The 25,983-nt window shown below is 40.4% G+C and overlaps 5 protein-coding genes across 6 annotated transcripts; 3 read left to right on the forward strand and 2 right to left on the reverse strand.

Moving 5' to 3' along the window:
- Nucleotides 1–36: 36 nt before the first annotated feature.
- Nucleotides 37–3,919, forward strand: LOC5522010 (ragulator complex protein LAMTOR1). Its single transcript, XM_001641738.3, has 6 exons — nt 37–248; nt 782–855; nt 1,254–1,340; nt 1,735–1,812; nt 2,261–2,381; nt 2,775–3,919. Exons 1-6 carry the CDS (start codon nt 207–209, stop codon nt 2,865–2,867), a joined length of 495 nt encoding a protein of 164 aa, XP_001641788.1. The 5' UTR covers nt 37–206; the 3' UTR covers nt 2,868–3,919.
- Nucleotides 3,920–5,759: 1,840 nt separating this feature from the next.
- Nucleotides 5,760–18,010, forward strand: LOC5522009 (trichohyalin). Of its 2 annotated transcripts, none has more exons than XM_001641736.3 (11): nt 5,760–5,984; nt 7,783–7,978; nt 9,168–9,370; nt 9,502–9,606; nt 10,843–11,012; nt 11,320–11,556; nt 11,932–12,126; nt 13,013–13,606; nt 13,922–14,424; nt 14,690–14,925; nt 16,627–18,010. In XM_001641736.3, exons 3-11 carry the CDS (start codon nt 9,193–9,195, stop codon nt 16,971–16,973), a joined length of 2,565 nt encoding a protein of 854 aa, XP_001641786.2. In that variant the 5' UTR covers nt 5,760–5,984; nt 7,783–7,978; nt 9,168–9,192; the 3' UTR covers nt 16,974–18,010. The 2 variants fall into 2 exon arrangements, with proteins under 2 accessions (XP_001641786.2, XP_048589453.1); XM_048733496.1 differs by having other exon boundaries at nt 7,786–7,978.
- Nucleotides 18,011–18,760: 750 nt separating this feature from the next.
- Nucleotides 18,761–20,577, forward strand: LOC5522008 (xaa-Arg dipeptidase). Its single transcript, XM_001641735.3, has one exon. The coding sequence runs from the start codon at nt 18,998–19,000 to the stop codon at nt 20,192–20,194; it is 1,197 nt and encodes a 398-aa protein (XP_001641785.1). The 5' UTR covers nt 18,761–18,997; the 3' UTR covers nt 20,195–20,577.
- On the reverse strand, nt 20,368–21,616 carry LOC116604588. The gene has a single exon (XM_032367146.2). It carries the CDS (start codon nt 21,566–21,568, stop codon nt 20,831–20,833), a length of 738 nt encoding a protein of 245 aa, XP_032223037.1. The 5' UTR covers nt 21,569–21,616; the 3' UTR covers nt 20,368–20,830.
- Nucleotides 21,575–25,478, reverse strand: LOC5522007 (vesicular inhibitory amino acid transporter). Its single transcript, XM_001641617.3, has one exon. It carries the CDS (start codon nt 24,012–24,014, stop codon nt 22,623–22,625), a length of 1,392 nt encoding a protein of 463 aa, XP_001641667.2. The 5' UTR covers nt 24,015–25,478; the 3' UTR covers nt 21,575–22,622.
- Between the last annotated feature and the right edge of the window lie 505 nt (nt 25,479–25,983).

Here is a 25,983-nt window from a genome sequence, read left to right on the forward strand (position 1 = left end):
CTTCCTGTGTTACTAGACAGCCGAGCCTTCCTGTGTGACCTGGCCTTGAGTGCAAAGTCGCTTCCTGTCTGGTAGTATTTTGCAACAAGTTGAGTACATAAGCGTGACATTCACTGGTTGCGGCTAGAAAAACTTGCAAACTGAGAATCAAATATCGAGAGAAAGAGCATATATACTTCTGGACCTGTTAGTGTGATCTATTTGTAATGGGGTGCTGTTGTAGTTGCGAGGAAGACAGCGCAAATCAGGTTCGTATTACGGTTATCGTGTAAGTGTGTCATGTGACAAAAGAGTGACTGTTAGTGAAATTTACATCAACTTTTTTAAACGATTTCTTATTTAATTTGATCGTCCAAAATACTGAGTATTTTTGTTTAATACACAGTGCTGATATACATTATTAACAAGACTAAATGCTTTTTTCAAATTTTGCGATATTTCTTGCTCAAATGGTTTTACAGCAACACAGTTGTTCACCATAAAATGAAAGATACCATACCAGTCTAAGTGTAAAGAAACAACATTGTGTCTTTAAAAACCTAATTGAGATATTGCATAATCAAATCTCCATTTTGGAATCTTTGATTGACAAGAATTGGTCCTCTGGTTTATCTGGGAAAAGTTTTTGAATCCGTCCTTCAAGTATACTCTGCGGCTAGAACTTACAGGAAACTTACTTGTACCATCTATTTGAGTTTAGGGAGGGGTTAACTAGTCCTGCGAGAGGTCCTAGTTTCTATAGAGTACTGATTGGATACCATCTTTTGGTATTATCTAATAGGGTCCTGTGAATGAGAGATCTCCTCTCTTGAACGGCAATACATCAGCTCCAGTGCCAAACAACCAGAGGGCTGGGTAAGTAGATGAGACAGCTCATGCGCCGCATTATCACCAGTCTACCTTCAGAGGTCCTACCGAAACCTCAACCATTCAAAGACAAAAGAATCTATTAGAATCCGAGATATTTAACAGGCCATCCACAATCACATCCTCAAAGAAACTTCCAATAGAAACTGCTTTCAATTTTTTTTGCATTTTACAGTAAAATTCATTGGAGATTGTTACTTAATTGACTGGAATTAAACTGGTGACAATGCTGCTTTAAGGTCTGCATGTCTGCTGAAGACATACATGTGTGAATCATCGTAAAGAAAACATAGAGAAGTAGATAGGACAGCTCATTTGCCTGAAGAAAGGGAGTTGGAGATCAATGAGAAGACACACACAGTGTGATGTAAACTTTATTTTCACAGGGATGATGGTATAACCACTTCAGCAACACCAATTTCCAAAACAGATGAACAGTCTATGCTCAACAGAATATTACACCAAACTGCTAAGTAAGTACATAATTACACATTTGACCAATACCAAATGATGAAAACTTTACAGTAGATAGATAGATAATATCATTATTCCAATACATGACTTGTAATGGTAATTGAGTGTGAATAGTTTATTTGAAATCCATGCAAAGATTTCATATTATATTTAAAAGCAACAAAAATAACTTCAAAAACCTTGGATATTTATTGCCAGAACTTAATGTAATTTAAGGAGTTTTATTTCTCCACTCATTTTACTGTCACTCATTGACCCAAGTAAAATCCTCCTATGTTAAAGCTCCAACATGGAATTTTGTCATGAATGATACTATGTACTGTAGCCACTGAAAATACTTGTAGAGCTTATATTTCATATTCTCACTTGTCTTGTGGTCTTTCCTTCTTGCAGCAATGTCATAGATGTTTCTTCGACAGAACCACACAGTTTAGAAAGAACAGAATATTTGGAGCGATCTAGATTATATTTGTAAGTTCAGAAAACAATGTTTATAATGATCTAATAACAAACACTGAACTACAGGGTGTTTGTTACCCTAGCAAAAGATGCATTTATATGATAATATTTGTACTTGAATCAGGCCTCCATTTTTACAGGTACCTCATTCATAAAGAAAGACTTTCCTTATGTATAGAAAAGTTTAAGTCTATTGTTAAGATTTGGACATTTAATTTTAACTCTCTTTGGCTGCTGCATAAGAAGCATGTTAGTACAATATCAAGAAACCTCTCCCAAACTCCATATATGCTTTCGGGCTCTGCACCCAACCTTTATGTCTTAGAGTAAACATGTCTTAAAATGTCAGATGTCTTAATACATAGGTTTCTTTTTGGCTTTCTGCTGTATCTATTATGCTTTATATGATGTTGGCAATATTGATAGTGACAGTCGGATAATTCCTTGCAATTAACCCTAGGTCCAAACTATCAGCTGCAAATGTCTCACATTTACCCAAAGGACGACCTCTTCCATCAGGTGTTACAGCACCAAGCACAATCCTTGCTGCCGACCCCATCGCTCCATCTGATGTTAATTTGGTAAGTTGTACAATAAGGCTAGTCACCAGACAGAAGTGATAGCTCTTTGTCACAGATTTCTCAAGCCAGTTGTCCCAGCTTCAAATCCAGGTTGGGTCAGCATGCGATTGTAAAAACCTGGTCATTTACATTGGGACACTCTCGGATAAAAAAGTCAAGTCGTAGCTCACATTAACACTGCATTAATTTGTTTTAAAAGGGGAATGTTAAAGAACAGTTAGGGAAGATAGCCCTTGGACTTTTCTTCCCTAAAAGCCTAATGCTCTCCTGGGATCTCTTTGCCAGTATTTAGAATATTTGTTTATGTTAGTAGAAAAGCAATATTTAAATATATTTTAAAAATAGTTTTGTTACATTTTAAGTGCATTGAATTTTAAATGCATTTCTCCTCAGGTAATATCAGCTGCCAAAGGTGCAGAAGACTCGCTAACAGGCTTCCATGTCAATCATAAAGAACCATTAGTGGTACCATTCGGATCAACATAGTAGTAGGCAGATTTGACTATAGGAAGAAATTAAAATTATCCAAGTTTCTCAAAGGAATCTTTAAAGCAAAGCCCTGCGATGCATATCAGTGGAAAAGAATATTACCATTGTGGTCTATAGTTATGCTGCAAAAATAGCTCATTATTTACCAAAGAGAGTCCCCTTTGCAGGAAGTTGAGAGCCCGACTGTCTGCACAGGGAGCTACAGGCTTATCTTGATTATCTGTCGACCAGTGGGTTGCGGCAGTGAATGTAGACGTCTAGGATCTAAAAATGCTATAAGAACACCTCTGATACATTCAGATCTTTTTTTTAGGTTAATTTGCCTTTCATTTGTAAGTTTTCATTTTTGTTTATCAACATCGATTTTTTCATGAAGTGTTTATAAAAACACAAAACATCTTCTATCTCTGTCCCCTAAAGGGGACAACTCATCCTTACAACATGGGCGGTAAGGGGGGGAGGGACCTGCACGTTTCACTAGTTTCAAAAATTAGGAAATCACGTTTCACGATAAGCTGATAAACTGACGACAAGGATCAATCTTTACTCGGAAATCACGATTCACGGTATTTTAAAAGCATAAATCACGATTTACGATTTTTAAAGAGCATAGATCACGATTCACGCTGATCAAATTTCGTCATTCACGAATCACGGCGAAGTTAGCAATCACGGATCACGGTTTTCAATTTGTCCTTTTCACGATCCGCCCCTGTTACAAGATGCCTTTTGCATTTTTACTTTAGAAGAAATGCATAATGGTTATTGTGCCCTACCATTCATTCGTCAACGTTAAGGAAACACGGGAACCTAAACTAAGTGTATTTGATTTGCAATATGTTAAAGTTAATGAATACATTTTACAGTAAATGACTGAGCCCCCCCCCCCCCCCCCTTGCCCTAATAAATTATCACTCCCTTATGTTGTCATGGAATTTCTTGACTCTCAGTTGGTTGACATCTTAGAGTTGATGCTCCTGGTGGTATTCACTTGATTTTAATGTCCGTTACTATAATATAGCAAAGTGTAATAAAAATTGTATGTGCTATGTGTCAAGTAATTTTGTACACTCTAAATGACATGATAACCTGGAAGATAAGTCCTTGAAAATGTAGCATTAACTTTTATATTTCAATTAGAAACAAATACTTTTTTGTCTATATTGTTTCAGAATCATTCGATCAGATGGTACATAATTTCCATAATTTTCCCCAGCTTTTGGTGAAACGCTTTTTTTTGTTGGGGGAGGGGCTATGTTTTTTTTTCTCCCGAACATTATTCCATACTTTACAAACTTCTACTAGCCTTCTCTAAACATTTGTTGTACATCGGCTGTGCAGCATAATTTCCGTTAGAATGAAGACATTATCACATACATTTTTTGCTTGAGTTTTGCATTGCCACGTGCAAAAACAAAGTAGTAAATTAAGCGCCGGAATATTGAGGTGAGCTGAACTCCTAGTGATTTGCATAAAGGAGCACGTGAGAAGGCGGCGCGAAAATTTGAAAGCTTAAAAATCTTTGTCCTAAACTGTCGTCTCAAATAATTCGTGTTCTGTTTACGCTATGGATATTTCTCCATCTCCTAATGTTCCTGATATCCCTCCTCCTACGACACCAAGCCCTCCAAGAATGACTCCAACTAAAATAAGAGCCTTCTTTCAAGGAATCCACCGTGGTTCTCGAAACAGGCTAGGAAACTCCAAGTCAAGGGTACAGAACCTTTTCAGCAGTGGCCGCAAAGATCGTAAAAAGAGTTTAACTGACCTAGAGGAGAGGCTTCCATTCGTGGAAATGGCTGAGAAAGAGGGTTATGGCTCCACAGCAAAGGTACATGATGAACATTGTGAACTTTTGGGAAGAGCTGCCGAGAGCGCCACGAAAGCTCTGAAACGAGAAAAAGCTCAAAGTGTTGACCATGCAATGTCCATGGAGAATGAGACGCTTCTATGATAGACACTACTGCAAAATATACTTGTGTGAAAGCGAATCATAAAGCAAACGTTTGTATGTGTGTCTTGGAGTGAAGCTAGCTCGGATCCGCTTATCGTCTTATCACTGGCAAAAGGACCTTTTTGTCCCTTTTGCAAAATGTAAATTAGCGAGTTGACGGTCGTACCGTACGAAACGAGAAGATAAAACATGGTTTGTAACACTGTTGAGTGGTTTGTAAGCCCGTAATGGTAATGACAAACAATGCGTCTTCCAAATTCGGGAATGAAGACATTTTAAAAGGGACTAACACTCAACGATTGTTACGTTATGAAAAACAGCGTTATCAGTTTCTTTTTTCAAACACACATTATTTTATACCACCATCAAGATACACCATACCCCACTCCTTCGCATGCCCGTATACTCGAGCCAATGAAAGTCTTTCGAGTCTCTCTAAGAACTAATAAACCTTTGCTGAAAATCTCTTGGGAGGACTTCTTCGAGCAACATCGCACACCATACAATATTCATTAAAATATTCAGCTCGTAATACAGTGTAATCAGTATTTTGCTTAAAAAGAAAACCGAATAAAATCTTCATTTGTTTAGAATTCCTTACGTTGCTAAACAGAATCCGGTTATGTCTAAAGTCTTCCCCTTACAAACCGCCCTTTTATCTATCATGGAAGTGATCAGCTGTCTTCAAGTTCCGTAAGGCGTACATTTTAGTGGGTAGATCAGATGACCTTATCAAGAGTTTTCCGATTGTGATTTGAAAGGGTTATTAACAATCACATTTTGAAATTTGCTCAAACCTTCATCAGACGGTAGCAAATTTAAATTGATCTTTGTGTCACATCTTTTACGTCACGGAAGACTTCTTTCTGGAATACTACATTGTGATTGGTTCGCCACACAATTAGGTGACTTCATTCAGCCCAATAAAAACCCAGATCTCTCCCGGTCAAAACTTCCTGAAACCCAAAAGCAAAGTGTTGTATGAAATGGGTTGTGTCCTTACTGACAACTGAATTTGCTTTTTAAAACGAAGAGAAGCCCGCTGGGTTAACTGCATCTTCAAGATAAACTCCTACTCCGCTAATTTTCTAAGGATCGAGACGATATTTTGATCGTATTATTCTGATTAGCGAAGAGAAGCGTTTGCAAGCTGTAGTGAGGTAGGTATGTTTTGAAAGTTTCTGCTTGCGGCATTCGTGTTTCACTCTCTTTAAAAGCATGTATTACCGCTCAAATGCTGATTCCATTTCAGGATTATCATAAACCTTTTAAATCGTCTATGGTATGGTAGATAATCAACAATTTAAAACTGTCGGGCGAGATGGTAAAAGCGCTCTGAAAAATGTTAGGTTCACTGGGGTTCATCTTGTTAACAATTCGTTCCTTTGCTATTTGAAAGCAACATCTACTTTGTTTCTCGGTTGAATATTTGATAAATACAATTTTAAAGCAACTTCAGCTCACAAGTCAAGGACTCTGGCATAGACCCACGTATACTCTTTAGAGCTAGTTAGAGACTGGAGAAGTGGAAACACTGATCGCTCCACATTTCCAAAGTGTGTGTAAAGTTAATGTTCACATCTAAATCCTATTTATGCGATCGAGGGTGCTTTGCAAGAATTTAATATCAGTTATTATATTGCCAATAATAGTAACTTGCTAGGGGCGAGTTACTTGCGTTAGTGTTTGAGCTTCGAAGTTTGTGAACTTCTCAATTTTATAGTAATTTTTAAAGTTATTTTTGTTACACCCTCGAAATCACCTTGTTAATGGTAGTACATAAAGTTACACACTCATTGTTCAATGTAATTATAATGTTTTCTACAAAGTCAATAATCCAATAATTTCTCACTTCGTTTTACAAGGTGATGATCTCTGTTTTGTTTTGTTTATGCATACAATGTGCATTCATGCAAAAAATCTCTATGGACATGCAATATAAAATGAGAATTTGCATTACATGAGTATGGGGTGTTAATGTTAATAAGGCTGTATTTGTGGTAGTTTTGATTAGTGTTAATAATTGATGTCCAGCTGTTTTAAGTGCGATTAGGTAGTACCATTAGTCTGAGTCTAATTATACCACACCCTATATGTGTCTATGTGTTAAGCACCGGTTACAGAAATATAAGTAAAGTCTTAACTATACGGTGGATTCAGGATTTCCTGAAGAAGGCAGCACAAATGTATAAAACATATGGCATGATTTTTGGCGGGAGGTGAATTTTATTACTTTTGTACTAGGTGTAAATCCATCAGTTCTAATGCAAGTTTTGAGCTAGTGTTTGTTCTCATAAACCGGTTGTTGTATGGATTTTTTTTATTTTATTGATAAGTCTCGATTACTCAAGGTTGAGGCTGCATTGGCAGTTGGTGTTTCAGCCAATTATATCTTGAATAAAAGTATCATAGCAAATCACATTTTTTTCGCCCACAGCAGTTTAATGGTTTTCTCATGTTCACACACATCATCAGGCAAGAGAAATGTTTTCGTATTTTCAGTCAAGTCACTGGGATATAAAAAAAACCTTCTTTTGCTCACTGGAATATTGGCAGTTGATGTCAGCGGATGAGAAATGGTCCAAAAAATTTCACCATGGCCCTCAGAGCTTCACTTCTCAGCCAACTGCAGGAGATGTGCAATGTCAAAAGGGCAAGGAAACAAGAAATAATTTTGAAGCTCTAAGTAGATAGAGGTAGACCTGGGCCCTTCCCTTTATACAGGATATAATGTGAAAATTCCTTTTCAGTCAAACGAAGCCTAACATCTCCCTTCAACCCACACCCCCCCAAAAAACATATCTTTTAACTACAACCACCATTTTGCATTTCATTATTCTTCATTGAAAATTAAGTCTTTTTTTTGTTTTATTTCATTCTGCATTGTAAATTAAGTCTTTTTTGTTTTATTTTATTATTCTGCATGGTAAATTAAGTCTTTTTTGTTTTCTTTTTCAGAAGCATCTGATGCCACACATAATAGACAGCAAAATCATGGTTGTCAGTGATGCGTGAAAGTTGTGTTTGCTGCACGGCCGTGTTCATTATTCTGTTTGTGACACTTGCTGTTCTCTCTCTCATTTTCTTCTACATTGGTCTGTTCCTTCAGAAGCCAGACAACCAGGCATTGTAGATCATTCAAGTCCATAGTAAAGTAAGTTATTATGGCAGTTTTTTTTCTGTTTTTAAACATGGTTTCTTTGTATTATAGAGTATTACTGAATAATGGCATTATGATATTTACTGGCTTAGTATTCAAAGTCCATATTTTCTGACCTTTGACAGTTTACAATCCAATAACTAATCCTACAAGCTCTAAAAAAAACTCTGGTTAGCAGATGGAGGGGGAGGGAGGATGGATGGCTGGGGGCTTAAAGATAGAAAAGGCTTATTCACATTCAATTTTTGCCCTTTTTGACACTAGGTACTGTATATACCTGAGAATTTTGAGCTCAAAATAGTAAATAATTAAATATTCAAATGTTTAAAACTTGCATTGCGTGCTACAGCAATTCCAGAAAGAAATGCTGCAAAAAGGAAATTTGCAGTTGGCTAGTGAACAATTCAATAGAATCGATCGAAATCCCAGTGTTTTTATTGGTAACTTAAACACGCAAACCATCAATGACCAATTATAGACAATCTTTTAATTGTTTCCTTATTATGCAAATAATAAAAAGTGGCATTCCGCGTATAACTAATTTTGAAGGTCATTTTGGTGTGAAAAAAGTGCGGGTTGTTCATAGGTAAACACGTTATTTACTTTTACGAAAATGTGATTGGGCACAACAAAAGGTTGACATTAAAATGGGCGTCATGCTTTGGTCATTCGATACTACTATTTAAATTCTGCTGTGCCAAACTTAACTGATTCAGACGTAGAACTGTTTATGTGCCCAATGTGAATAAACAGATTAGACATGGCAGAGGTGTGATGTATCTAGCCTTAGGAAAGGACCATTTAGTTTTTGATTGCAGAGGTGCGTCATATGTATCAAGCCTTAGGAAAGGACCATTTAGTTTTTGATTGGGAAGTGGCTAATTCCCCCCCCCCCCCCCCACCAAAAAATAAATATCGAGAATGCTAAGGCCCTTTGAATCGAGCAAACAAAGACTGGTAGAAAAATTGTCACATCTTTTTAGGAAAAATAAAACAAGTAGCAAAACTGTCAGGGGAAAAAAATTTATATACACCACCCTTCCCCCCCCCCATCAATTATCAAATTGTCCATCCCTTTAGTCTTGCCATTCTTGTAATCACATTTTTGTTCTAATATAACGAATGAAATCTGACAAAGTAAAAAAAGGTGCACTCAAAATCAAATTATCATTTATTTTTTCAGGTAAAGTTTTATATACTCAAGCAAGATGTTAACCCAAATTCTCCGTGACATGTACATTGACCCTGACCTGTTGGCTGAACTAGAGGAGGAGCAGAAACAGATATTGTTTTTCAAAATGAGAGAGGAGCAAATTCGTCGCTATAACGAGCGTGAAAAAGAGCTAGAGAAGAAAGAGAAGCTGAATCCTCCAAAGACTAAGAAAGGTAATTTTAACCTAGTCATAGTTGTGTCGACACAGATAAATATATATTTTTGTCTATTTTTTACCCAGGACTCCCTGTACTATGTGTAGCTCTTTATAACCATTAGGTGATGTCTTTTGAACTTTTTCTAGATGTTGACAAGACTGTTCACTACCTGATAGCTAAAGATGGGAATCCATGGGTTTGGGTCCTGGGAGAGGATGGTGAGGAAGTTGATGCTGAGGCCAAACAAAAAGGTAATTGTGAAAGGCTTTTTGTTCAGTAATTTTTGTTCACCAAAATCATAATAGAGAGAATAAATAGCATAAGGTAATCAACAACAGAGAGTGAAGAGAAGTGAAGACACATATCAATTGGACTCCTTTTTATTCATTGGTTTTGGTGTTATCATTGTCTGATTCCTCTGAAAGTCCATATACCCTCCATCCCTCTTCCCCTCCCATACGACTTTGATATATCTGATGAATACAGTAACGTGGTTCAATGTATTGCATGTACTGCATTGACTGTACTTTAACTCAAACCTTAAAATTGCATAGAATACCAACTAGATCCTTCGCATGAAAATTATTTCCTCCCTTATAAAATATACATGCAAAATTACTTGATTTTTATTGGATGAGAGCAGTGCAGTTTTCAGGTAATTCATTGCAGAAAAAAAAGGGAATTCAGTGCAGTATTCCTGGATGCTGATTGGCTTACAAACAGTTGAAAAAAATATGAACCAATCAAATCACGGTAAAACAGTGTGTGCAACGAGTTGTGACAATTGAAAACTTTTGTACATAAATTCTAACGATTTTCATCTCATTTCTCGCTCTTTCTTTCTAATGTTTAAATTGTTTTTATCAGAAAAGGTTTTGAGAATTGTTTAGAGTATTATACAGTATCTATCGTGTAAGAAAATACTAATTTTCATTGTTTAGTTGTTTTATACAATGAAATGAATGCCTAATTGTGGCATCAAAAGCATGTTCAAAACAGCATTTTACGCTGGAACCATTGACTGTGTTCTTTCCAACTAAAATTTGTAAATGTTTCCACATTGATCATTCAATCGATTGAAATTTATTGATTTACAATTGTATTTTGTAAGAACCAATCAGAAATAAAAGCCATAATGTATAAGGCACCTGACTTTTTGTCAACAAATAATGTGTCTGTTTCTATAAAATTTTGCCATGTATATTATAAAAAGTCATACAGGTTTGAGTTCAATTTCAACATAATTTCCACTCGTGATTTTTTCAAAAGCTAAAATTGAACTCACCAATGCAGCTCTTGCAATTTGAGCTTTTGAAATCTCACTCATGCAAATTATTTCCAATTTGAATTTGAAACCGTATAATAACCTTTAATAACTAACTGTTCACTAAGATGAAGTAATCAGGGAGGTTTTACATTGTTTTGTTACAAAATTTTCATATTTGATTAAATTTTTCTGCAATTTATTAAAATTTTCCTTTCTGCAGAGGCAGAGCTTATAGAAGACAAGCTGGCAGAGGAGAAGGCTAGGGAATTGGCGCACCAAGAGATGCTCCGCAAAGAACAAGAACAACAGGAGGAGGAAGAGAGGAGAATACGAGAAGAGGAGGAAAGACAGAAAGCGTTAAAAGAAGAGAGGATGAGAAAACTACAAGAGGTACTCTATGTTTGAAATCACATATAGAATGGAGTCCAACCTGTTCTGTTTTGGCAAGTTCTACTATATAAATGAGAATGGGAAAGGGAAAAGGGAGGCTAAGATTTAGTTCAGGGATCAGCTAAGCTTTGAATTTCTACTGTATAAATGAGAATATCGGTGAAAAAAGTAGAACTTCTATTTTATAAGTAAATTGGAAAAGGTGGAAAAAGGGAGTAAGATGGAAAAGGTGGAAAGGGAAAAGGGATGCTCAGATCTAGTGCAGGGATTGTCTTAGCTTTAAAATTCAATGTTGCAATTGTTTTAGGAAGCAAGACTTGCTGCGCAAAGAGCTCTGGAAGAGAAACGAAAACTCGAAGAAGAACGGAAGGAACAGGAACGGAAAGAAAAGGAACTGGCGGAACTTGAGAAGAAAAGACAAGAAGAACGCCGTAGGCAAGAGGAGAAAAGACGTGCGGAAGAGGAGGCGAAACGGAAGGCAGAGGAGGAGAAAGCGGCGAGAGAGAAGGCGGAGATGGAAGAGAAACTCAGGAGACTTAAGTTGGTAGGGCAAAAATATAATTTGACGGGCGAAAGATGAAGCGCGTAAGAACATTATTTTCATATGCTGTGAACGGTTTTGGCATTGCAGAGGTTATACTGTGTAGCATTTTCCTAAATAAATCGCCTCTGTATCATATGAGACTCCACCTGTCCAGCAAGTTTTATTAGCGGAAAGCACTAAAATTGCTTCCTAGAATGATGACTGGCAAGGATTGCTTTTAGTCAGTCATTCTGGTGAAGTAACATTTGCCTTTCAAGATAGGCGCAAAACCCCTAACTTCGAAAACCTTGTAAAAAAAACAGCCTATTTTTCTTTAAACGTTTTTTTGTGGTGACATGACGAAGAGACCTTGAATGATTGTTTTTTTTTTTTTAGCAAGAGAAAGAGGAAAAACGGAAACTCGAAGCTGAGAAGAAAGAGAAAGAACGTGTGGAGCGTGAACAGCGTGAGGAGCGGCGCAAACAAGAGGAGAAGAGGCGAGCCGAGGAGCAGGCGAGGCGGAAGGCGGAGGAGGAGAGGGCAGCGAAGGCTAAGGCTGAAATGGAAGAGAGGATGAGAAAGCTTGAGGAGGTAAGGCAGGGGCGCATATCAGAGTGTGATACCGCGATGACAGTCGAACCTCTGTTAAACGACACACTCTTGACTTCTCTATTATCTGATTATGCCTATTTCATTAGGTAGCACTGGGGAATCTGTGTTGTATCCCGCAATGGTTCATGGGCAACATAGAAATGGCTTACTCGTCTTTGAAATCCATGTTAATGCACAGGCACATAAAGAAGAATACCACTTTTCAAACCTGATTAATTTGAACCCATGAGGTAATACAGGCTATGACACATTTGGATTCTCCTAGGGAAACAGAGACATACGCTGAAAGACCCAATCGCCACCTCTGTTCCCTTCGTTGGGGAAAATAATTTCTTTTTACGGAATCAAACACTTTGTTCGTGACTTTATTCCGTATGACAAACTTTCAAGTTATATGCCTCATCCCTTTTGATATTCATTCCAATGAATGTGTCTTGTGAAATTGTCTGTCTGTCACCATACCTTGCTCATAAAACCCGAAATATAAAACAAACTAACACTATTAACCTCAAATAAACATCGCGCAGATAAACGGCATATGTAAGCAAGCCTCGCTAAGCATAATGCGACAATACGTCAAGCTAAACCCTGGGTTGCGCTGTTCAGCCTTACGCCTCTTGCCGACGTCGTCTGTGTTCACGCATCACGCCATCCTCCGTCACGCCACATATTGCACGCTTATTTTCACGCACTTGCACTGTACATCGTAGTTTTCCCGTGAGCTGTTACGCCACCAAGGTCAAACTAGTTGCCGTCACGTCACGCACTGTACACTCATTTTCACGTCACGCACTGTACAGCTTCAAACTGTCCGCTCTCCAGTAGTGATCCTTACGTGAAGTGATTCTTACTCGCGTGCTTGTAGAAAAGAGAAGCGGAAAGACAGGAGGCGTTGAGGATAGATAGGGACCGCAAACAGGACGCGCAGAAGAAAGTCGCGGAGCACGTGGCGCGCCTTCAAGAGGCTGAAAGGCGACGAGCAGAAGCTAAAGAGCGCGAGAGGCAAGAGGAAGAGAGGCGAAAAGGAGAGGAGCGTCAACGTCAAGAGGAAGAAAAGAGGCAGAAAGAAGAAGAGGAGAGATTACGTGTGGAGGCCGAGAGGCAGCGAGAGGAAGACGAGAGGCAGCGAGCGGAAGACGAACGGCAACGAGCGGAGGACGAGCGGCAGAGGGTCAAGCACGAAATGCAGCGACTGAAGGACGAAAGGCGACGTGCCGAGGAGGATGAAATCGCGCGGCAAGAAGAAGAACTCAGGCGACTCCAGGAGCAACGAGAGAAGGAGTTGAAAAGGTACAAGGAACTCCAAATGGCAGAGGAAGAGAAGAGACGGAAGGAGACAGAGGAAAGAGAGCGACAAGCCAGGGAAGAAGAGGATAGGATACGCAGAGAGCGGGAGGAAGCAGAGCGACTGCGGCGCGAGAAAGAGCAGAGGGAACAGCGTATGAGACAACTAGAAGAGGCGAGTCCTAGATGGGCTATAAGGTTATAAGGGGTAGCACGACAGGGATCAGTTTATGCATTTGTCCACCACGCGCACAGTTGTACCGCACTCCGACGCACTGGAATGTGCTATTAAACCGTTAAACCTCCTAGTACAGAATTGATAAACCAACTATAAACAAACTCTAAAACAGCTTTGATATTAACTTTGGGGAATAACATATTATTAAAGACCAAATTTTTCTCTTAAAAACCAAAATTTTCTCGAATGAAGGAATCTTCTTTTTGCGGCTGTCTTGGGAAACTAATGTGATTGCTACCATTGCATAAACAGGAGGCTCGAATTAAAGCTCAGAAGCTAGAAGAAGAACAAAGAGAATTAGAACGGCTTCAAGCGGAGGCAGAGCTAAAGCGCAAGCAAGAACTCGAGCGCTTACGAGAAAAACGCAAGGAGGAGAAAGCGCAACGCGAAAGGGAGCTGATCGAACAAGAGAAGAACCGCGCGAGAGAGATCTACATCAGCCTGAAGCGTGTGCGGGAACAGGTGAAGCAAAAAGAAGCCGAAGAACAACGAAAGCTCGAGGAAGCATGGCAACGCAGCGAGAAGAAGGCTAAAGAAGCAGAAAGAGATCGAAGAAACTCGGTCAGCATCGCGCGTAGTGAAGTTCTACGAGAGCGCGCCCTTGCGGCCAAGAGACGTAACACTATGGGTCAAAAGATTGTAATAGAAGCCCCGCACACACCGCCTCAGATTCCAACCCGGACGGGGTCTGTGAATAAGCCGTCCCGTGCCCCACCACCCGTCCCTAACCACCCATCACCGGCTGTACCACTGAGGTGAGTATCTACACAAGTCAATCCGGGTTGTGTTTGAACACTCGTGGCTTTAAACAGAGTACAGCAGTCTGTATCTACAGACGTACTTGTAACAGGCGCATACCAAGGATTTACTGAAGGGGGGTGCGAAACGATTCACTTTTTGGCAGCCTAAGGGAGGGGGTCTGCGCACCCCCAATGTATTCGCTGGGACAAATCAAACGCATGTTAAACTTAATGGAGTCACATAATGCTAACACAACATTCTTCGTGGTTATGATACTAGACGCGAGGGGGACACCAAATCCTTTGCCCCACAACGCCCTCCGCCACCCACCCGCACCCCCTCGGGGAAGGATCGGCCTCACAGCACCACCGCAACACCCACCCTTCATATCCCTGAACGCACGCGGCGAAACAAGAAACCCAAGAGTCGCGCGGAGGTGGTGAATTGGTTCCAAGAAGAAGAGCTCCCCAAGCGCGTATGCTACGACGGAGATAAAATATTGCCCTACTTCCATGGTGAGTATGTCTTGTCACGCACGTCGACGACCAAGTCACGCAAGTACATCGTGTCACGCAATACTAAGACGCTGAACTGTCATGTCAGTACCACTATTGTAATGTTATGGGTGAATATGCTGTCAAGCCCGTTTTCTGACGATCATGTCATGCAATATTATGATGCTCAATAGTCCTGTCAATCACGTAAGTATGTAATGTCACGCCAGTGTCACTCTTATATTGTTATGGGTAAGTATGCTGTCACGCCCGTTTTCTGACGATCATGTCATGCAATATTATGATGCTCAATAGTCCTGTCAATCACGTAAGTATGTAATGTCACGCTAGTGTCACTCTTATATTGTTATGGGTGAGTATGCTGTCACGCCCGTTTTCTGACGATCATGTCATGCAATATTATGATGCTCAATAGTCCTGTTAATCACGTAAGTATGTAATGTCACGCAAGTGTCACTCTTATATTGTTATGGGTAAGTATGCTGTCACGCCCGTTTTCTGACGATCATGTCATGCAATATTATGATGCTCAATAGTCCTGTCAATCACGTAAGTATGTAATGTCACGCAAGTGTCACTCTTATATTGTTATGGGTAAGTATGCTGTCACGTCCGTTTTCTGACGATCATGTCATGCAATATTATGATGCTCAATAGTCCTGTCAATCACGTAAGTATGTAATGTCACGCCAGTGTCACTCTTATATTGTTATGGGTAAGTATGCTGTCACGCCCGTTTTCTGACGATCATGTCATGCAATATTATGATGCTCAATAGTCCTGTCAATCACGTAAGTATGTAATGTCACGCCAGTGTCACTCTTATATTGTTATGGGTGAATATGCCTTGTCACACGCGTTTTATGTTGACCATGTCACGCATAATTATGATGCTCAATAGTCCTGTCAATCACGTAAGTATGTAATGCCACGCCAGTGTCACACTTATATTGTTATGGGTAAGTATGCTGTCACGCCCGTTTTCTGACGATCATGTCATGCAATATTATGATGCTCAATAGTCCTGTCAATTACGTAAGTATGTAATGTCACGCCAGTGTCACTCTTATATTGTTATGGGTGAATATGCCTTGTCACACGCGTTTTATGATGACCATGTCACGCATAATTATGATGCTCAATAGTCCTGTCAATCACGTAAGTATGTAATGTCACGCCAGTGTCACTCTTATATTGTTATGGGTGAATATGCCTTGTCACACGCGTTTTATGATGACCATGTCACGCATAATTATGATGCTCAATAGTCCTGTCAATCACGTAAGTATGTAATGTCACGCCAGTGTCACTCTTATATTGTTATGGGTGAATATGCCTTGTCACACGCGTTTTATGATGACCATGTCACGCATAATTATGATGCTCAATAGTCCTGTCAATCACGTAAGTATGTAATGTCACGCCAGTGTCACTCTTCTATTGTGATGGGTAAATATGCCTTGTCACGCGCGTTTTATGATAACCATGTCACGCAATACTGTGATACGCCATAGTCACTGTAAATTACGTAAGTAAGAAATGTCACGCCAGTGTCACTCATATTGTGATGCCACGACATGGTCGTATTGTCAGCCAAGTATTAACTGTCACAAATTATAGTATACGTGACAATATAGATAGCCGTAGATTTAGCCCCGTAGAGATAACCAATAATATTTTCCAATAAATTTTTCACCACAGGAATAATTTCGAGACAGGATGCTGAGCAGGTTTTGCTGGACAAAGTTCCAGGATCATTCCTGGTCCGTGTGAGCGAGCGCGTCTGGGGTTATACCATCACCTATCGTGCCGAGGAGCGCTGCAAACACTACCTGGTCGACACCAGCGAGCAAACCTACCAGTTTTTCGGCCACAACCAAATAGCTCACCCTACACTCAACGATTTGATCGAGTTCCACAAAGTTCGGCCAATCTCAGGCATGGGCCAGGAGCTGTTGAAAATCCCTTGCGGACAGGAATGCGATCCCCCTGATTACCAAGAACTTATGGTACCGTCGTCACCTCAGAGACAAGAGACATCGTTCTGATAGTGATAGTGTTAGAAAATTTGTTGTCATTTTTTTAGGATTATAGTCTAGTCTATCCTCGGAGTAGATCTACCGTTATGTTGTCGCGGAAAAGAAAGGCTTTGTCAAATATGATATACACCTATTTCAATAAAGGTTGTCAGTGCAAATGGCGATTGGCAAATGGCAGTTCTACGACCGAAAGTAATCATACGTCTCGAAGAATATGGATATGGATAAATCAAAACAGCTATCCATTAAAGGTTACCGCTTGGCTCTGACATTGTTGGACTTTATTTAACACCTTTAATTTTACGAATAATTAGTACCCATAAGCCATTCGCCATTTGCACTGACAAACTTTTGTGAAATAGGTATATTTATGTTGTTGGAGACTATGTAAGTTGTCAAGCGTGGACAAGAACAACAGGTCTCGTATGCAACCGTTTATGCTGTCGTCAAAAAAGCACGAAGTCGCTGACATAAAATGTTCCCAAAGTTCTATACTCGGGCCCATTCTTCTACTCTATGGTTTTAGTACCCAACAGTTGATGGTGTAGTGTACAGATTGTAAAAAACGCGTTCTTCTTGCTATGTGGTGTTTCCCAAGGTTCTATTCCTGGGGCCACCTTTTTCCCGGGAAGAGCATTAACAAAACTAAAACAGTACACAGTTTTGCCATGTAGTTAGCTAATATTAACATGAAATACAAAAATGCTTTGTAATTGTAAACAATATATTTTCAAAATAGAATATTTTCCCATTTCATTTTGGAGAAGGCTGCTACTGCGGGTTGTTCTGCGAGTACAACAACTTGCCAAATCCTTCACAATTGCTGGATTTAATTCAGTGGGAAAGAATTTGGAATAGTTAAGTAAAATAGCTAGTCCGTCTCTCTGTACCTTTTAATGGGTGATATAATAATAAATAATGTTGAAATTGAACATGAATAAACAAGATTTGTAGGAATCTTCCTGGTCCGTCTCTCTGTGCCTTTTAAAAATGGTGATATAAAAATAGTGTTGAAATTGGATATGAATAAACAAGATTTGCAAGAACTGTTTGTAAACAATATACTGTATTTCAAGAACAAGAAGTGGAAAGCGTACACCCTCGTGAGGGTAAACAAAGAATGTGTAGTTCCAGAAAATATCCATACCCCTCCCCCCATGGAGAGAGTCGGAGGTATGACCCCCCACCCCTCTGGAATTTCCATCCCCCTAGAAAAAAATTAAGTTCGCAGCTGCTTTGTGTCCTATTTCTTTGTGTCCTAGTTCTTTTGTCTCTATTCTTCTCGTTCTTTGTGTCGAGGTGCGAATATTGTTTATTTGCCCAATCAAATTGCAGCTTGTAAGAGCTGCGTACTGACCCAAAAAAATTAATACAGTTACTGTTAAGGAAAAAGGGCATGTCCCTCTGGAAATTCTTGGGCGTTTGAAACCCCCATCCCCCCCGCGAATGAATTTCCAATCCCCTCTTTGGGTGAGGGGGGGGGGGGGGGGGGGTTATGGATATTTTCTGGAAGTACACAATGCATAAAATATCTTATTTGTTTAGTAATCGGACTTGGGTTGCGTTACAATGTTAGAACTCCGTCATTATAAAAAAAATAACTGTTGCAGCAGCATGTGATAGATAAAATTATTGAGCTATGTGTTTTGTCGTAGAATAAATTAAACTTCACATTCAACATGATTTAGTTCGCTTCTGAATTTGGAGTTAAAGTTTGTATGAAAATTTGTAGCCTACGAAAAAACGACACGTAAGTAAGGATTTGTGTTTTTAATTATGCTATCAATATTCCACTAAGCTTGCCTCAACTAAAAAACTCGTTCTCGTTGCCTGAGATGACAAGTGAAAAAGCCTCCTTTTAAAAATGGCCTACAGCGGGGCGGTTTGTTATTGTATGATATAAAACAGGTAAAGGTCACGGAGAAACCAGATTTTCCGGTTCCAGATGCAACGCATCACTAAACTCTCTCTACACATCGCTTTACTGAAGCAGAAGACTCGCTTGTACGGTGTGAACAACTAGGAAGACTGTAATGGCAAGCCTTGAGGACCTGTATGACATCTCTGATAAGTGTGTTGCTTCACACTCCCAGGAGCTGTACGAGTTGAGCCATCGAATATGGAATAAACCGGAGCTCGGCTACAAAGAATTTTTCGCACATCAACAACTCACGGATTTTCTTGAGTCCAAAGGTTTTCAAGTAACTCGGCAATATGGCGGTCTCGAGACGGCATTTCGGGCAGAGTTCGGCTCGGGCTCGGGCCCTACTGTTGCTTTTCTATGCGAGTACGATGCTTTACCCGAAGTCGATCATGGCTGTGGGCACAATTTGATCGCCGAAGCAGGAGTAGCTTCCGGTCTGGCAATCAAAGAGGTCGTGTCACGAACCGGAAATGGTAAAGTTGTTGTCATGGGGACCCCAGCAGAAGAGGGGGAAGGGGGAAAGATTGACTTGATTAATGCTGGATGTTTTACCGGGATAGATCTGTGCCTAATGGCTCACCCAGCTCCGTTCAACGTAGCGTATTATCGGTCTCAGAGTCTGGCCAAAGTAACGGCTACCTTTCATGGGCTTGCGACACACGCGGCCGCATCACCCTGGTGCGGAATCAACGCTCTAGACGCCGCTGTCACAGCTTACAATGGCATTAGCATGCTACGTCAGCAACTGAAACCAACCTGGCGTGTTCATGGGATCTTCACAGACGCCGGTACGAAGCCGAGTGTTATCCCTCAACGCGCAGAGTTAGCTCTATTTGTGCGCACGACGACGAACCCAGACTTCAATATCCTCAAGCAAAAAATCCAGAATATTCTGGAGTCTGCTGAAATGTCAACTGGGGTCACTGCGGAGATCAAATGGCTTTCTAACGCTTTCGCGTCCATGGAAACTAACCCCACCCTAGCGGGGGTCTACCAGAAGCAGGCGGAAGGGCTTGGAGAGGAGTTTATGTCACGTGAGGAGCAGGAAGCGATCGTGGATGGTTCTACTGACATGGGGAATGTAACCCTGGAAGTCCCAGGAATCCACCCACTCTACTGTATTGACCCAAAGGTGGCGTATCACACGCACGAATTCCGAAAAGCGGCTGGGACTCGAAGTGCGCATGACAAGACGTTGATTACCGCTAGGGCGCTTGCGCGGACCGCAATTGAGGTCATGCATGACGCTGAGCTGTTAAATCAGGCTAGAGAGGAGTTTAGAATGATGAAAAGCGCGCTTGTTTAGTTTTAGGGCTGTTCGCACACTTACAGGTCCATCGTTTTGTCAACTCCGGTCCGTGTTTGTGTTTTTTTTTTAAATAAGAGACGTACGAACAGCGTATCTCGGTTTGTCATACAAGCCAAAGAAAATGTGAGCGTTGCATCTTCTAATATAGTGTACGTGGAAACAACACAAAATGGCATCTTCCAGCGATGTTTTATTCCAAACAACTTGTTTGAGCCGTTTTCAAACACCTGAACAACTGACATCGGCTCAACATTTTGCCTTGCCTGCTAGCTAACTCGGTGCCCTGTTGGGAGCGCTCTACTACCAGTGCACTTTTCGAGTTCGAAAATTAACATGATAGTGATTTTGGATAAAATCAATAAAATTTGGATAAACAATGAGATAACAGGCTTGTCACGCCTACTATTAGATATGACTAATCAAGATTATCTTAATGGACTGCACTTCTTAAGATCGTTATTGAAAATGCTAATAATAATATGTTGACAATGAAAAATACCTAACACCAACACACATTATATATACTTTTTTTGATTCCACCTTCTTAGACCTCAAATGTATTTCACTATTTTTGTCTTCTTTTACTGCTAACTACGTTTTCAGCATGGTCGCCAAGCACCCACACTAAAAACGTTATCTTGGCGGTATACCACGTGAATACAGCTCATGTAGACTTAGGGGGGGTGGCAGACATTGATAAGTTATCAGATGGAAAATATTCATGTCCGAGCCCTGGTACTTCAGTCCTCCGTCAACGCGCATTTGTTTGGAGTAATCGTCCTCAAGCGCAGGCGAGCATATAAAGACAGGCTCCGGGTACAGAGTCCGTTCCCGGTACTCGATTTCCAAAGACTTCTTTAATGAGTATATGTCTTTTTGTGTGCATTCCAGCATTTCCTTGACGCCATCTAACTGATGAATTAATTCTGTATCTTCGCTAGCGAACGTGGAATCTATTTCAGATTCGTGAACCAAACTAATTGAATGTTTTCTTTTCTCTGTTCTAATTATTCGCTCCATTTCACATACTCTTCCATACAAGAGAATCCTTCCGTCCTTTAGTTTATCATGCTGCAAGGTGATTTCGCGAATCTCTCGTTCAAAAATCTTTCTCATCTCGACCATCTTAGAATTGAAGGATTCCATTTCTTGTTGTGAATTGAAGCTAACTCCTTGCGATTCGAAATTCCCGTGTGTGGAAGTGACGCGCGCAGAAGTTTGTTCCTTGGACGATTGCGAAACTGTAGACACATCACTTAATAGTTTACATTCTATTTTTTGGTCCTTATTGTCCCCATCCTGTCCACCAAATAAACCCAATCCTCCAATAAATTCTTTACACATAACTTTGATCTTAAAACAGAGCGACATGCTGACTTTTTGTTTCGATGCATTGCTCCAAAAACATACGTTCCTGAACAAGCGTATAAATTCCAGGTCTGACAAGACCCACTGTCCTTCTCTGGCTCTCAGCGAGGTTTGTGCATAGAATATTCTCCTTCCTCTTGGTATACTTTCACTCCCTTTCTCTACGATGCTGTAGGGCAAGCCTCCCTTAAAAAGGAGGAAAGCCAAAAGCCGGTAAAGCGAGAAGCGTTCGCTTGCGCACGCGCGAAACCTAACAGGTGCGAGGCATCAGTAGCGGTATTGCCAGCACTCAACAGGTTTCCATTTGTCTGTTTGTTCTTTTCGACCAATCAGCGCACTCCACCAGCCATTCGATATCACGTCATGCAGGTACCTGTATTGAGTGACGCTCTGCCTGTGGTATACCTCAGCTCCAAGTGCCACTTATAGACGCCCACTTTATAACATACCTATATTTCTTGTTAAAAGGTTTAACGAGATGACGCAGTATTGCTGGTCGAAGCTTTAAAACTGCTGAATACATTAGCTAACGACAGAAAAAAACGTGTATTTCTCGAGTATGCGATTACTTTAACTAAGCCCCTTTGTACTCTGTTCGAACAAAAATGACTGTATTTTTGCTGACTCATTTGCCAAGGTTGGATAAAAGGTGCCGCCTATAGCAAACTGTAGTACAGAGGACACTATCACGTATCCTCAAACGGTTTTGGATATTTTTTTAAGCAATTGCGATAGACCTATAGGGTAATAAAAAAATAGTACATTTTTATGGAACATGTTTCAGACAGACGTGCCACAGGTAATGTACACAGCAGCGGGGTCCATATATATAAATAAACCTAATAGATAAACCTATTTTATCATGCTATGAATCACGATAGTTTAACTGTAAACAAACTTGCTGTTACCATGGCCCCAAAAGTACTGAATGGAAGGGGAGGGGTTAAGGAGTAAATTTCAGAGAGATCCAAATGGACTTAGGTTTGTTATGTTGAAAACTACATCTCATTTGCATTGTTATTTTTTTGTGGCAGAAAAACATTATAATCCAGAGTCTTTAATAACAAGGATCGGCTGGGTTGGAGCAGCACTTAGATGTTACTATAGAACGCATCGAAAAGTAAGTCCCCGTGCTTAGGAAAAACAAGCCTAAAGATAGCACAGACACATCAACAGCAATCTCCCACCATGACAGCGAACTGAAATAAATCTTGACGTGGAATAGCGAAGGGAAAATAAACTCAAGACTGATGCCCGCAATGCTACCGACCAGTGCGAGCATGTAGGTGAATCGTGGAACCAACGCGGCCATGGCGATGCTCGCGCTGACAAGCGAGAATCGAAATGCAACTACATCCGGGTCACGAACGCTAGCGCCAAAGTTATGTCTGATACAGGGCAACTTAGCGTTTTGTATAATGTCAAAGATGGTGAACATAGGTAAGGTGTAAGAAGTGAAGACTAGAAGTGAGGCCATGACGTTAATTGTACGTCTGAATGAGCCCTCAGGCAGGCTATTGGTGATGACTTCAGCGGTATTAGGCCTGAATGAAATATACGCCACCACACCGATGATTATATTCAACACAGTCATACTCGTGTAGGCGATGTTCATGAGGAGATTAAAGTGTTCCTTCTTGCGCATGCTCCCTTCAATCACTGGGACGAACGGCTGAGAAAGATAACTCGCGACCAGAATCCCAAGCGCGGAGGGAAAAGTGTGAATCTCAAAGTTATCCAGCGAAGCTAGTTCCCACATTTGGTACTGCATTGCGCTGTATGTGAACACGGCAATAAAAATAACTTTAGCAGAAAGCACAGTTATAATGCTTGTCCATGCTACTTGGGAAAGGTTTTGTAAGAAGATGTTGGGAATAAACGCGATGCCACCAAAAAGTGTCCAAAGCATGCATGATATATCCGTGGAGGGAAAGGACTTTGCCAACATCCTTCCTACCATTCGAGGATACACTGCGGCCAGAAAAAGAAGCTGAGCGATCTCAGTGACAAGCACAAGATGGTGGCCAAATTTCGGGCTAAACGCACGCCCGATATCCACAAATGATTCCCGAACGCGTTTCCTCTTGCCACTCTTATCTCCTGGCGCTGGTCTCTCGTAAAGACAACTGACAATCGTTTGAGCGGTGTAGTTGGACGCGATTGCGATTACCATCAGTGCACAGATTGCTACGTAGCCTCCGTTCCTCACAGCGTATGGGATAGCCAGGATAGGTAGACCTTGGATGGTGTTACATATATTCCAGAAGGTCTCACAAGAGGAAGTAAGTTTGGATTGATCAATGGGATCGACATCTTCGACAAGAACACCGTTTCCCGTCGGCTCGACGGTGAGGACACCACAGCTATCCTCTCCTGGATCTGGTAACGCAGCAGAATCATCTAGCAAGGTGTAAGCGTACATAGATTTGTCTCCTGTTTTACTTGTCATATTATGTCTTCGTACAGAAAAAACACACTTTTTGGATCAAGGCGCTTTGTCACCTCGAAATCAAAAGCAATTGTTACGTCTTAGCGCGCGCGGTATCATCATCTAATCAATGATATATCAGTTCCTCCTCCTCTAAGAGACTCCGAAACCTTCAATCCAGGATCAGAAGTCCCGATGGGTAGCCATTTTCTACCTGTTCCACACCTGTTAAACCACCACTAGTAATTCAATGATTCATCTGGTGTTACCGGTCTTTCAAAGGAAAGATCCTCCCCAAAATCACCATGGCTAACGACCTTACTCTCAGAAATATTTTTCAATTAGCACTAAGGTGAAATCTCCCTTAAAGTGTGTTTTCAAATCTGCATTTGTCTTACATGTAACCAATTGCATCGATGGTATACTAATAAAAGCGTTAATATGTCAATCAGGAACATATTTTTGTAGACTGTTAAGATTGCCACGAGTCCCACGAGTGGATTGATTAAAGTTCGTCACGCTTTCTGAATTTTCCAAAAACAATGAAGTGGATACGAACGAAAATTTGGGTCAAGCGCAGAAATTAGCGACACCTTGGATTGCGCCATCTTTGTTGGTTTGGCCATCATTTGCAAATCGCTAAATCTCTGCGTGAATTTTTTTCTCCATAAATCCCGTAACCGTACGACGTTTCCCTCTCGAATCCCGCTTGTTTTCTCCTGCAATACTTGGAATTCCCGTTATCTTGGTTGTTTACCATTTAATCGAAAATTCCGGTACTTCTGGTTATTTTGTAAATGGTACAGATTACTCCCACTGGAAAATTTCCGGAAAAAGTGGAATTACTTGAGAAGTAGATCACTTTCACCCGGGGACCAGAAATTCCCAAAAATAGTGTACAATTTGCAGTTTTCCATAGAATATTTGACCGAGGCCCCCATTTGCTACTGTTCCCCAGGACCCCAAAAGTAGAATTTTTCTGCGTGAATTTTTTTCTCCATAAATCCCGTAACCGTACGACGTTTCCCTCTCGAATCCCGCTTGTTTTCTCCTGCAATACTTGGAATTCCCGTTATCTTGGTTGTTTACCATTTAATCGAAAATTCCGGTACTTCTGGTTATTTTGTAAATGGTACAGATTACTCCCACTGGAAAATTTCCGGAAAAAGTGGAATTACTTGAGAAGTAGATCACTTTCACCCGGGGACCAGAAATTCCCAAAAATAGTGTACAATTTGCAGTTTTCCATAGAATATTTGACCGAGGCCCCCATTTGCTACTGTTCCCCAGGACCCCAAAAGTAGAATTTCTGGGTACAAAAGCAAAAGATTTTCTAAGTTAGCAGCAAAAGGCGCTCGAATTTCGCGGGAAAAATCCGTCAAAACACATCAGAGAAAATGCAAAATTATCCTTACTTAATGTGTAAAACAAGTTAAATAAAAGGTAAGGAAATAAAGTTGTCCCAAGCTAGCTCATGTGTGTGTTATATTCACTCTCTACCCTAACACTTTAGCTGATTCGATTTATCAGGCTTTTATAAATTATAAATCGGGGTCTACCTCTAAACTACCTCACTCCTATTGGGCGAATTTTGGTCTTGTAGATAGACTACTTGAATCAACTGGTTTCTGAAAATTGATCACGTCATCTCGCTGTCCTTCTTGTTTTACTGGGGTTGCACGAACCGGTTGTCTTAGCATTTGACTGATTAAAATAACATATTAAGTCATGAGGGTTTGCCGGAAGAATAATTAGACTTCAACTAAAGCCTTAAAGTTGAGGGATATTTTGCCAACTTTGGCTAGAAAATAAGGTTATTGTAGGTGTATTTTATTTTTCCAAACTATCTGCGCGCGCCTCAAGCAATCGGAAATGCAATCTTCCCCGGTGCGCACGCACGATATTTTAAAAATTTCGTTATTTTGTAGTCTTTTTTGAGCTAAAGGAAAAAAAATTCCCGTGATAATTAGTGGAATATTTACCAAGAAAA

This window comes from Nematostella vectensis, chromosome 10, assembly GCF_932526225.1.
Source record: "Nematostella vectensis chromosome 10, jaNemVect1.1, whole genome shotgun sequence".
Classification (NCBI taxonomy): domain Eukaryota; kingdom Metazoa; phylum Cnidaria; class Anthozoa; order Actiniaria; family Edwardsiidae; genus Nematostella; species Nematostella vectensis.

Coding starts and splice junctions, on each gene's coding strand:
- LOC5522010 (XM_001641738.3), top strand. CDS start 207: ATGGGGTGCTGTTGTAGTTGCGAGGAAGACAGCGCAAATCAG. Junction 249..781: donor AGGAAGACAGCGCAAATCAG/GTTCGTATTACG, acceptor ATTATCTAATAG/GGTCCTGTGAATGAGAGATC. Junction 856..1,253: donor CCAAACAACCAGAGGGCTGG/GTAAGTAGATGA, acceptor TTATTTTCACAG/GGATGATGGTATAACCACTT.
- LOC5522009 (XM_001641736.3), top strand. CDS start 9,193: ATGTTAACCCAAATTCTCCGTGACATGTACATTGACCCTGACCTGTTG. Junction 11,013..11,319: donor GGATGAGAAAACTACAAGAG/GTACTCTATGTT, acceptor CAATTGTTTTAG/GAAGCAAGACTTGCTGCGCA. Junction 12,127..13,012: donor GGATGAGAAAGCTTGAGGAG/GTAAGGCAGGGG, acceptor GCGTGCTTGTAG/AAAAGAGAAGCGGAAAGACA.
- LOC5522008 (XM_001641735.3), top strand. CDS start 18,998: ATGGCAAGCCTTGAGGACCTGTATGACATCTCTGATAAGTGTGTTGCT.
- LOC116604588 (XM_032367146.2), bottom strand. CDS start 21,568: ATGTCGCTCTGTTTTAAGATCAAAGTTATGTGTAAAGAATTTATTGGA.
- LOC5522007 (XM_001641617.3), bottom strand. CDS start 24,014: ATGACAAGTAAAACAGGAGACAAATCTATGTACGCTTACACCTTGCTA.